The sequence below is a fragment of the Leptodactylus fuscus genome, chromosome 9 (genome assembly GCF_031893055.1).
Source record: "Leptodactylus fuscus isolate aLepFus1 chromosome 9, aLepFus1.hap2, whole genome shotgun sequence".
Classification (NCBI taxonomy): domain Eukaryota; kingdom Metazoa; phylum Chordata; class Amphibia; order Anura; family Leptodactylidae; genus Leptodactylus; species Leptodactylus fuscus.
This window is the reverse complement of record NC_134273.1, coordinates 77922976-77936184: the sequence shown is the minus strand read 5'-3', so window position 1 is coordinate 77936184 and position 13209 is coordinate 77922976. Positions and strand designations below refer to the sequence as shown.

The 13209-nt window shown below is 43.3% G+C and overlaps 1 protein-coding gene across 5 annotated transcripts in view; it reads left to right on the top strand.

The window, feature by feature from the left end:
• Positions 1 to 13209, top strand: part of MAGI1 (membrane associated guanylate kinase, WW and PDZ domain containing 1) — a 321908-nt gene that overhangs the window by 276908 nt on the left and 31791 nt on the right. For all 5 annotated transcript variants that reach the window (XM_075287478.1, XM_075287479.1, XM_075287477.1 and 2 more), the window contains one exon: positions 9108 to 9327. In XM_075287478.1, coding sequence (XP_075143579.1) covers positions 9108 to 9327 — 220 coding nt within the window. The remainder of the gene's footprint in view (positions 1 to 9107; positions 9328 to 13209) is intronic.

Sequence of the window (13209 nt, the reverse complement as noted above, 5' to 3'; positions counted from 1 at the left end):
TTTGTTTATTATAAATTTTTTATGGTAATTTTAAATTCTAAATTAGACAAAATATTTGGGTTACTCTCCATCCTTGGTGTTATCCATAGCTGTAATTTGAAGCTAATTCAGTGAAAAAATACTTAAAAAGTAATACAAAAGATTAAAAATGGTCTCTCCTTGTTTTTCTAAAGTTTTTCTCAGCTCAATAGCTTTAAAAAAAAAAATGGGGGTGGGGGAAAGCAGAGAATCTTAAAAAAAAAAAAATATATATATATACTCAATAGAGATGAACGAATATACTCGATCAAATACCTCCGTCGCATAGCTCCCGGCGGCATGGAAGGTTGGAGGGGCAGTAAAAATTCGATGCCCCGGAAGTGTTTTTGCAGCGGGAGCTATGCGCCAGAGGTATTCGATCGAGTATATTTGCTCATCTCTAATACTCACTCCTCCTATTCCAACACTTCCAGGGTCCCTGCTGGTCTCCATTTATTGGTCCCTGTTACAGGAAGTGACAGCTTAGCCAATCACCTTCCGCATGTTGAGAGGGACCAGGTAGTACAATGGGGCCTTTAAAAAAAAAAAAAATTACTGGCCAGAGAACTTGTTTAACTTGTCAGTTAAATAGCCATAGATCAGTGCTGGCGACCTCTATGTTAATGTGGATAGAGGCCCAAGTACTTACTTAGCCCAAGTACTTTCCAGTTGTCCAGAGGTAGATGTATTAGAGTTTCTGGCCCTGCCAGTCTGTTTTCTTTTCTTTTTTTTCAGTTTTTTTTTTTTGCTTTTTTAAATATATTCATCATCGATGTTCTATCGGGTAAGTGGATCAATAGTAGGGAGCTAACATTTAGCAAATCTAATGGTTATGGTCTGTAGTTTCTTTTCCCCTCCCTCCTATTTTGTCTGTAACTTTACTGGCCATAGAAGAAAGAACAAAAACTATTCAGTAGCTTAATGGTGACACCTACAGGTTACATTATAAATTTATGGGTATTATTACTATTGTTATTGTTCGCGTTGTTCTTTTTTTTTACTATTTTTACTACTATTGTGTTTAGATTATTAATGCTAATGATGTATTTTCTGTAATATTCTATTCATAGGTCAGGATTTATTCTAGTTACATTATTATTATCCTTAATGTGATTATTTCTATCGTTACCTGTTATTAGTTGTGATTTATAAAGATTACAGTCTTAATCAGTTTCCCTGCTGGTGCGAGATGTGGTAGAATTAAGAGGCTCTGACTTCTTAAGAATTCTTACGATCTTGGAAGTTCCATGTACCAGAAACCAAATCTGTGCTAGCCAGGGGCCGATACATCCCTGTCCCGCTCCACCCGCCTTGATCCCCACTTTGTTCCACTCACTGTCTTAAAAAGTTCCAAACGGGATGGAAAATGGCAAAGTGGTGTAAAGATGCGTCACTTCTATGGCAGGGGTCTAGTCAGGGGTGAACCTAGCTTTCATGCCACCTGAGGCGGATGACAGAAAGCCGCCCCCCCTCCCCCCGAGAGGAGGGGGCGGAGCGGAGCGAAGGGGGGCAGGACGGGGCGGCGTTAGCAGGCAGAGAGCAGGCAGGGAGAGGACCTGCTCTCTGCCTGAGCATCAGGGGAGGCCGGTGGAGCAGCGCTGCGTCCACAGGGCCTCCCCAATCCACCGCTCGTTTCCCGTGCCGGGCTGCCGAGACGGTGACGCTAAGCCTAAGCGCTAAGGCTTAGGTCAGCAAAAATTCCGCCCCAACCCCCCCCCCCCCCGGTCAGGTCGCCTCATGGGAGGTGCGGCGCTGGGTCTAGTATACATTGCCCTACAATTTTTATATAACTTAGGAATTTATGTAGGTACCTCTCGTAACCCTGTACAGATCATATTTGTAGGAAAGTCCAAATCATAGTGACTAACTAGAAAGAAGGCTTTACGATGGGTAGTGAAAAAATTGAGGATGTTGGAGGAAGCCTAGCCGTTACTTTGTCTTGTAATTCGGTTTTAGTCATCGTTTCTGAAAATGTTTGGCCTATTGTCGATTGAATCTACATGAGAAACCTGAATACTTCCAAAGTACCGCAGTGGTGTCACCAATTACTAAGGGTGATGTAGGCCCCAAAATGGCTGCCTCCACTTAGCAGGAGTATAGATTATGGTAATGTCAAGCACATGCTGGTGCACATAAATACACATTGGAATGGGAAGGTTATCTGTGAACCATTACGTAGTAAACATGGACCTAGCATTTTTAGACCTTCAGAAAAAAAATTGGGGTCTAGTTATGATACCTGGTGACCCTCTTTATCCGTAATTGTGTGAGGGTCATTTGTTGTTCGATTTCAAGAAATTGTATGAAATTAAGCTAAAAAGGGTCTTGTCAGATACAACCTGGTCCAGGGAGTCACACCAAGGGGCTGTCCAGAGAGTCTTTTTTTCTTTTGGGCCGGGGTTTGTATCCAGGTCATGCATTCAGAACCATCACCTGGCTGTTCCTTCTCCCCAATTTTCACCACTAGCTACTGATCCTATGGGGAGTGACTTAGCCATAGTCGGCCAGCCACCATAGCACAGGTAACTTATTTCCTCTAGGGTTTTTGAGATGTTGGACCTATGGGTTCTGGGCTGGTTCCAACCCTGCGTCAAGTGATCAGAACAAGCAGCCAGACCCATCTACCTCTACTTGAACACGGGAGAGGTAGATGGGTCTGGCTACTTGTTCTGATCACTTGACACAGGAACCAGCCCAGAACCCATAGGTCCAACATCTCAAAAACCCTAGAGCAAATAAGTTTGAGAGGACACTTGCGCCAAGATTTACCCCGCCAATGTGGTGTAAATGTTGCCCATAATCCACGCCAGTTATGAGTCGTCAGAGGTGCTAGGCCCGATTCATGACCAGGCCTGCGCCACATCATGATAATGGCGAATCGTATAATACCCATGACTTTGTCTGCCCCCGTGACCTTGTTTAGAGGCGTCTTGCGAATATCTTACAGCCTATATTTCAAAGTCATGTCTCTGTAAACTACCTCCGTACAGATTTTAGCTGAAAGTCATGCCTTCATTCGCTTTTCCCATTGGACTTTATGTTAAAGCGTACGCGATAAGCATTTGTGGAGTTGCTTGGCAACGGGTAAGGTCATTATTTGTGGAAATAACCGGAGTGTGTTTGGCAATCTTCTCTGTCTGATTGTGTAACAAAGCCTCCAGAATCCGAGATGCAGCGTGCACTCACTAACGTCGTCCATGCGCACTTACTACGACACATCTCGCAATATTTCATCTTCGTGATTCTGGAGTCTGTGCTGCCATTATAGTGTATACGGCACACGTGAGGTTACGCGGTGATATAGCAGTGCATTGTCTGCTACGTCCTGTGTGTCAGGGATGTATACGGATAGAATACTGAGCAGGCAATTTATACAGAGATCTGCAAAGATTCCCATTTGTGCAATAATACAAAATATTATCATATTCAGATTCCATTATATAGAACAGTAAGATTCCTTTAATGGGAACCACGGGTGTCGGATTGTCAGATTATCGGACTACCGTAGTATTTTGACCCAATGGGGTGAATTTATTAAGATTAGTGTTCTGTATCCCAATCTTAATCCATTCCCCCACTGCTCCTAAATTATTAGCAGATGTACTCACCTCTCCCGGGTCTTCTGTATACCGATCCTCCAGATGTTTGTGCCCAGTGAATATTGTAGTCATTTACAAACCTCAGTGGTCACCTCTTCGTGAATGGCACATCACAGCAGTCGCATGCAGTTTGTGAAGAGGTCACCTGGCACAAACTGAGTCAGTAGTGATAATTCACATACACTCCAGGAACGGATGTAGACTTCAAGTATTACTCACCAACATTGACAATCATCTATACTAGTAATTTGGCATAGGTGGGTTAGTAAATTCACCCCACGGTTTATTAAAATACAGACTTGACTTCTGAAAGGGACCCTCCGGCCATTTTATGGATTCCTAATAATTGTCATTTTTCACTTGTAGTTTATAGAGATGAGCAAGTACTGTTCGGATCAGCCGATCCGAACAGCACGCACGCATTGAAATGAATGGACGTAGCCGGCACGCGGGGGGTTAAGCGGCCGGCCGGCGTCAAAGCGGAAGTACCAGGTGCATCCATTCATTTCAATGCGTGCGTGCTGTTCGGATCGGCTGATCCGAACAGTACTCGCTCATCTCTAGTAGTTTATAATCTTATATTCCTTTTGCCCCTGCTGCTATGGAAATTCATTCTCCATGCACAGACTTCCTGCTGAGCCTGCAATAGACTTGTGTTTATAGACAACGGCCAATCAGAGGAGGTAGAGCTGCAGTGGAAGGGAGAGAATGACAGCCTGAACCAATGAGGAGCAGTGGGTGTGTCAGAATGGCAACCTTAACCAATGAGGAGCAGTGGGTGTGTCAGAATGGCAGCCTGAACCAATGAGGAGCAGTGGGTGTGTCAGAATGGCAGCTTAAACCAATGAGGAGCAGTGGGTGTGTCAGAATGGCAGCCCGAACCAATGAGGAGCAGTGGGTGTGTCAGAATGGCAGCCCGAACCAATGAGGAGCAGTGGGTGTGTCAGAATGGCAGCCCGAACCAATGAGGAGCAGTGGGTGTGTCAGAATGGCAGCCTGAACCAATGAGGAGCAGTGGGTGTGTCTTAAACTCCCTCAGACCCCTGTAGGCACTGTAGCTAAACTGTAGTCACAGATTACAGCGCTGACATAATGGAGTTGAGCTAAAAATCAGCCAAAAAACCAAATCTGATGAAAATAAATAGCCAGGGATCACCCCTTGTTGGTACTGATTTACATATGATTTTTGAGCTCCTTACTGGACATTCCTTTTAAATCTCAGGATACAGACCGTACCGTGTGTCAGAGATATCATTGGAGTGCGTTATCACACACTAAATGACATATTCCGCTCAGCTATATCTGCATGCAATAAGTTATAACAGAAAAAAGTGTTAAAAAAAAAAGCATAGTAAAGGAAAATCAAGCGATGAATTGTAGCCGAAAAATCTATGGATAACACTAAAGGTTCATTAGACATGGCCGCAGAATTGATTTAGTGCAGAAAAAGACTTAATACTTCCTTAAAGGGCTTCAGCATCTTTTGCTATGGGTAATTTATTGGCTCGCCCTCACCCATTGGAACCGGTTTAATTTCCTTTTGTGCTTTTCGGCCAAGCATTTATACTCTGAAGTGAATTGGGTCTCTGCTCTTTTCACCACATTCAGTACAACCGCAATGAGCAACAAGCGTCATGTCCTATCCAACACCAAGAAATAGACACAACCTAATATACAGTATAAACACACCAGGAAAATGTACAATGAAAGGATACCTTTAGTGAAAGTGGCAGGAAGGTGCAAGGACGAGCCATACAAGAGGCATAAAAGGCTCCTTCCAGCTATTCCGTAGTACAGCAGCATAGCCGCTGTATAATACATTACCTTCTAATGGAGTGACAGCATGTGAGGGGTCAAGAAGTTACAAAAGTTGTTATGCAACATAAGTACACCTTGTCATGACAACGCTCAATAATTTATGGAAATCTATTCCCAATAGCGAGGCCTTGAGCTCCGCGCCCTCCTCTCTTAGTTATCTGCGCTGCATCTCTAATTTTTCTGCATTCACTACACGGTCTTGGTTCGTGCTGCTGTAGTTCGATAGTTAAAGGGAGTCTGACAACCTCTCCAAAATCTCTCCAAAACCACTTATATGCCGTTTTAAGGATGGTTAGTGATATAGTGGATATATCCTTTGTTTCAAAGTGCCAGAAAAATAAACTTTATGTTGTAAAAGCTTTCCAATGCTTCTTGTCATGGCCGCACCATTTTTGGTGGTGGTCTCTGCACATTAGGATCAGTCAATGTTAGGGGGTGGTTCTTGGTGGCAAAGCAGGTAGTCTGGCAAGAGTGGCCATACCCCCAGCTTTCTTGGAAGTGAACAGTTATCTTGGGGGGGTGATAAGAGTGGCCATACCCAGCTGTTTTGCACATGGTCAGCTCTCTTGGGTTTGGTAAGAATGAACATTCCTCAGGTCTCTTGGGTTTGGTGAAAGTGACCATGCCCCAACTCTCTAGCTCATGGATCAAAAGTTGATCCCCCCCGACACCAAGCTTGAATTTTGTTATGTTCACTATACCACTAACCACTGCTATGTCACAATACAAGTCACTTAGAAGTGGTGGTAGGCTCCCTTTAACATACTGTTTGCATGACGTCCCGAGCAATACTCTAGGACTTGTTGTCTTAGCCATAGGATGATCCAAAAATTAGTACGATTTGCCCCTTGATTGATGTCTAAATAGCACCATGGCGCCTATGAATTATCCACAAGTCAATGGGTTGTGAAAAATGGCGACTGGAACCTTCAATGGAATAGTGGACTACATGTTGGTTTTTGGAAGGATGGTAGGGATTTTGTAGTATTCTTTTGGTTGCAACCTAAGTGCTCCTTAAGTAGATGAGTGCACTGAGCTAGTACCCTCAAACAGCAAGAACCCACCAGTTCCTACTAACAAATGGGACCCTTCTAAAGTTGATGGTACCTACCTTGACAGTATTTGTTATTGGAAGCCCTTAGTCCAGTGTAACATTGAGAGAACATATTATGTTCAGTATAAGTTAAAATGATTTCCTAGTTTAGAAGACCCATTTTCAAATACTGCATAGGGTTTTTTTATTTTTAGTTAAAAGATGGAACTGAACCAACCTCATCTAGTCAAAGTAGAGATCATCAAAAAAAAGAGAATCTCTCTCCGGAGGCCTTGGCACATCTGCTCATTACATGGACAGCTTATTGATTTCAGTGGATACCTTGCAATGCTTAATTTCCCCTGTGGTGGTGCTGCAGGAGACTTGAACATTCGTTTTTGAGTGCACCCATAGATTATCAGAGATCAATGGTAGGCCCAGCATTGAGCATTCTGTTTATAAGGAATCCTTCTAATGAAACAGGTTTACCCCTACCTAAAAGGGGCGTTCTACAATGGACATTTACCACCTTCTCACAGAACTGATGGAGGTCCCACCACTAGAATAGGGGTCCCATTCCTCCTCAGAGTATGGCAGCAGAGGAGAGGAGTTTGGATGCAGAGGTGGCTGAGCACAAGCCCTGCAGATCTATTTAGCGTCTAGAGGCATGATGGAATCGGCCAAGTAGAGCGCTTGATGGTTTTCATTACCTGCCCTTCCAAATATTAAATGAAGTAGCGGAGCATGTACTCGACCTCCGCCGCATCCAAATTCCTCATCTCTGTCAGTCCCATAGATTTTGATGGAGTTGCACCGTGTATCCTCGGCAGCTGCTTCTTTCAATCTTCTCCTCGATGTGGTTGTGCGTTTGGTGAAGAACATATTGCTGGGACCCCCGTTTTAGGGATCAGTGGAAGTCTCAGTAATGGGTTCTCCAACAATGTCCATTGTTGGACAACCCCTTGGTGGTGACAGTGCTTACAAGGTAAAGGGATTAGTGAGGTCTTTTTGGGTATTTGTCACCTATTCTTATCTAACGTGCTTTATTGCTCATGGCCAACGTCTCAGACGACATGTATGGAGAGACTTGTCATCCGAGCAGGTTTCTTGTCGCACTACAGACGATACAAGTCGCTACGCCAGTAGGCCCATCTAAGTGGCAGACAATTGTTTTGATTGATACAACTTTTTACAGAATGGGGAAAGCTCGATACTGTTGCTTCGTTTTCTTTGGTTTGTGATTTACGCCAATTTTCCAGATTTTGCTTCGCAAATACTCCGTTTTTCGGATGGAGAAAGAAGGGGAAATAACCGTCTCCCGATCTACATTGTTAACAAGATGATTCTTTACAGATTATTACTGAAACACACGTCTCCAATTCTCCTTCAGGGAAGCGGAGAGCACTCGAGCAGGAAATTGGTACCTCTTCATCTCTGGGGTGAACCTTACTGCCTGTTCTTTAATTTCATCTGATCATTTAACTCATCAGTTTCCAGAGGAATGTGTTGAGAGTCCCCCCTGGCAGGAGTGATGGGGAATGCTCATTTTTCTGTTATATATTGTTTTATCCTCTGCTTTGACTAAGAACCTTGCTGACGGCCATTACTCATAAAGCCATTAGTTTGCTTAAAACCATTAGTCACAAATCTTATTACATACTCGATCTAACTCCCATTTTCATAATTGACATATAATGGTTGAAGCATCTACTAAGTTATCAGCTGCCGAAAGCAAAAAGTTATGGGGATTTTCTTCGGGTTTGTTTGTATGATTTTTGTTATTACTGACCTTAAAGGGAACCGTAAGCCTAAGAAATAAAGAAGATGAGAGGATTAAAGGGGTTAAACCCTTTGGACAAGAGTTGACCGTTCCCCCAGTGATGAATTAGAGACACTGCTAGATCCATCGATCATCTTTGGTCCGTGTGAGGAATCCAAAAGCAAGTGTTTGTTTTCCCTGCAGTGCCACCTCTGGTGAAATAAAGCATTACATGGTGTCCATTGAAATCAAAGGGCTATCCTTGTAATATATTGGGGCATTCGGAGCAAGGTCCTTTAGGGTTAGTTCAAGGCGGATTTTGGCACCGAGAGTCGCGGCTTCCCCTTCCAGAGTAGGCTCAAATGAATGGGCCGACTTCGGAGGTTGCCGCCTGAAGAAAGGGCATGTTGATTCTTTTTGTGAGGGGGCGGATTATGACGTGGATTACGCGCCATAATCCACCCCCTCTATGCCCTTACTGTGTATAATAGATGGGATTAACATAAAAATTCCTAGTAGGATAGTCAGAATATTTTAGAGTTCTTTATACCTGCCAAGGAAGTAAGGTAATTCTCCCCTCGGTTCTCTCCATACAAGGCTAGAATGGTAGAAAGTGCATTGCCTGGTCTTCGTTGCAGATAGAGCTATGGGGGAGGTTTCTGTTGCAGCAAGCTGCCTGCCAAATGTTTGGTTTAAGTCCTGGAAGAATTGTCAATATGGATCTTTAAGGAAAAATATCTAATTGTATTGTAATTTTATTGTATATTTTTTTTCCGGAACCAGATGAATGAAGAGTGTGTGTCAAATTTTGCTTGGGATGAAAAAAAAAATTTAAATTTCATATCAGATAGTAATTTTTTTTCTTCTTCTTTTTAAACAGCAACCACAACTTGAAAGGAAAGACAGCCAAAACAGTTCCCAACACAGTGTATCCAGTCACCACAGTGGGCACACTGCCTCACCCCTCCGTAGTGCCCCAATTGTTCCTGACTACCCAACCAGTGAGGCACCATCTGTGGACCAAGGTGACGGCTCAGGGCAGAAAAAGCCTGATCCATTCAAAATCTGGGCCCAGTCCAGGAGCATGTATGAAAGCAGACGTAAGTATCTACTATGGTCATGGATTACATCACAAAGTATATGTGTGAACAGCTCCCAACAAAGTGAGAAAGCATCTGGGAAAGCTATACCATGTCCACAGGGTGGGGAATAACTTGGAGGGTCGACCTGCGCCCCATTCTTTATTGTAATGAGGATCCCACCACTCTATTTAGAATGAGGGACACAACTCCTCTGTTCTCCAGACTGGTGAGGGCTGAGCAATCATACCCCGGCCAGTCTGCAAGTTATCTGATATCTTGCAGATAGGGATGACACATCCCCTTTAAAAGATTTGCCCACTTTATATCAGATAGCTCCTCTAACCACCAAAATGATTACAGTTGTCCTTTGATCCCAAGTGATCGACCGTGTACAGAAGCCCTAACATAAGTGTTAAATTCCCCTACAGCACCACCGCAGGTGAAACGAAGCATTGCACAATTTCCATGGAAATCATGGATCTGTCTCGTTCCTCCAAAACAATAGACTAGTTTTATAACTTTTTGAGTATGATTGTGGAATATAGGGGAAACTTTTCCAAATCTACAGAATACAAGCTGGTCATAGTAAACCCATGGCCTGGGTGCTAACCACAGAAACCTTTTGCAATTGGACCTGAGCCCTGGAGCTTGATAGGGCCTAAAAATACATTTGAGATTGTTACTAGCGTGTGGTATTTGGACAGGCAGATTTTGAGACCTGAGACGTAGAATAAGAGATCGTTCTGACCATTACGCTACAAATTTATCCCATTTTCTTATCTACAGCAACCAAGCCTAAGCCCATTTAGTTGTATTTTACATAAATTCATTGTTATATTATCGTGGCCTCATGGCCGGCCTAGGTAGCACGCCGTGTGAATGTGAATTTCCCTGGAAGCGGTTATTTTTCCCCTTCAATAAGCAGAGGAATCCCAGAACATCCGTCTGATGGATGCAGATTTGCTGGCAATATGACTGCACGGATCAGCATGTATGTAACCTTGGCATCGCCGTCAATGGCCTTGTATGTTTATCTAGATGGGAAGTAAATGGACCACGCACATTGCCGGGTTTATTCAGTGTGTAACCAATTGCGATATGTGTATTTCCGTGAATTCATTGGCGTCTTGGAGTTGGCAGGTGCACGGTAGTATGTAATGCAGCAGAGTACGCATTATATTGTCAGCGACTAGAATGGATCCGTGGCAATATTTAGCGTAGAATAGGTAACTGAAGCCATCTGCTGCCGCTGCTGAGTCATATACAATGAGGGGCTGGAAACCAATATCACCGCACATGTATACACTATAGCAGGTGATTATATATACCGCAGCTTGTAGGTACCATAGATACCGCATACAGTATAGAGCTAACTATGTAGGCCAAGGGAGCTAAAGGAGAGGTTGATAATGAAAATTATTATATTGGGGTTCATACAATACACATCCGTAAGCATGTACAGAATTATAATAAGAAAAACGTGAAAAACCATGAAAAACACTTTGCAATGTGGTCACTGCACTCCGTTTTTTGGCATTCAGTATCTCAAGTTGGTGAAATTCTTCCTGCTTCAGGGAAAAACTCCAAAATGAACATTTGAGCAGTGAAGATTATTTATGAGGTTACGTCGTATCAGAAAAACGACTAAACCGTCGACTACACGCACCTAATACAAGTGGAAATCTAACCGCCTTTCCGATAATTTTTAAGGGATTTTATAAGATTAGAATGGGTCGGTTTTGTTTTATAAACATCGCCCCCATTGGCAGTGGGTTGCATTTGGTATTGCAGCTTAGCCCCATTTCAGTGAATGGTGTTTAGTACAGCTCAAAATTCTAAGGGGTGGGATTCGGTGCCGATTTTGAGTTGGAATCGCATCAAAATCTGCTTCAGATTATGCTGTGTGAACATATCCTTACCCATCGTTCACATATGCGTTTGGTATTCCATTTGGGGAGTCTGCATGGGGACCCCCCTGAACGGACTACCAAATGCAACTGTAAGCGGTGTGCCAGTGAAAGCACACGGACCCCATTATAGTCTATGGGGTCCATGTGCTTTCACTGGCACACTGCTTGCAATTGCGTTCGGTAGTCCATTCGGGGGGGGGGGGGGTCCTCATGTGGACTCCCCTGGACGGAATACCAACACAGATGTGAACGAGGCCTTACAGGTACCGTAATAAAATCTCTAGTCAAAGATATTTATTAAGCAGGTATTTATCTGTAGATACCAATTACAGCATAAAACCGCTTGGAGATGACTATCCAAAATTGCTTTACAAACTGGTCTTCCACAGGGTGGTCTTCTTGAAGATGATAACCATTATGCATAATACTGTATATGATGGAAGTGAAAGTGTGTCAAAGGAAATGTAATGTGCTGGTCGCAAAGAGGTGTCTTATGGGTAGGTTGTAGGTTTTAGTGTATGGGTTTCTGCACACTTTACATAGCTGTTGGCTCCTTCATCCAACAATTACTCTTCCCGATCCTTCTTTAAACCTATACACTAGCCAAGCATGCATGTGTTTGACCTCTGGTGGTGGCTAATCTCCCCCAAGAACAAAAAGATCAAGCATGTTGAAGTCCAACAGCCCCATCTATAGTATCCTTCCCCTGCCATCTTGTGAAAGTCAACCCACCCCATAGACATTAGACAAACCTGACCAAATCCGTGCCGTGACCGTAAAACACAAAATCTATAGAAATTCCACCATTGTGCCTTATAAAGCCCTTGCTAGTTGTAAATGTGGAACCTACCGGTCATAGAGATGTCTAGCCACCGGTTGCTCTTGGGTTGAGCGCCATTATTCATCGGTTTCAGTGTCTCGGTTGTAAAAGAGAAATAACAAAGTTTTATTTTAGTGCAGTTTGACAAAGATCGATAGCGGAATAATGTACAATGGATGGATATTGATATTTGGTTTAGTTTTTTTTATGGGTCTTTAATCTTGATTAAGGTAAATTACCACTCGAGCCGAAGAGCTGGAAGAGCAAGAAAAACTCCGCTAATTGTGTTATTGACTCCTAAACATTAACTGAAAATTTTAGCTTTACTTATTCTTCCGAGAGGCGTTAATACTGCAGTACGGTCGTCTCAAATTAGGTTTTTATGGTTATTTTTTTTAGTTCAGAATTTTAGGACTCTGTATTAATGGTCTGTTACTGCAAAGAAACACAGGAGCTTATAAAATGTAATTTCAATAAAGCCAGAACTATAATATTCCTCTCATAGTCCGCTCTACAATAGTTGAAGGTCATCCTGTAGAAACCATTGTGTACAAGAGGACCCTTCACCACCTCCACCAACTCCAACTCTTTGCATCCTTCAGTAGGTGCCAATCCACTGATTCCAGCACAGTTGGAATTTTTTGTCTAGCTCCCCCTCCTGCAGAGAGCATAAATGTGCTGAAACTGTCAGGTAGGCGGGCCCTGTCTTTCTGGTCCACCCTAGGATGGCCCACCTGACACTAACAGAAATAAATGCTCTGGAACAGTATGGGCTAGAGAAAAAATTCCAACTGTGCCAGAATTGGTGGAGTGACACCTATTGAAGGATGTAATGGGTTGGAGTTGGGTGGGCCTTGTCTTTCTGGTCTAGCCTAGGATGGCCCACCTTATACTAACAGAAATGATTGCTCTGGAACAGTAGGAGCTAGAGAAAAAATTCCAACTGTGCCAGAATTGGTGGAGTGGCACCTATTGAAGGATGTAATGGGTTGGAGTTGGGTGGGCCTGGTCTTTCTGGTCCAGCCTAGGATGGCCCACCTTATACTAACAGAAATGATTGCTCTGGAACAGTAGGGGCTAGAGAAATATTTTTCCAACTGTGCCAGAATTGGTGGAGTGACACCTATTGAAGGATGTAATGGGTTGGAGTTGGGTGGGCCTGGTCTTTCT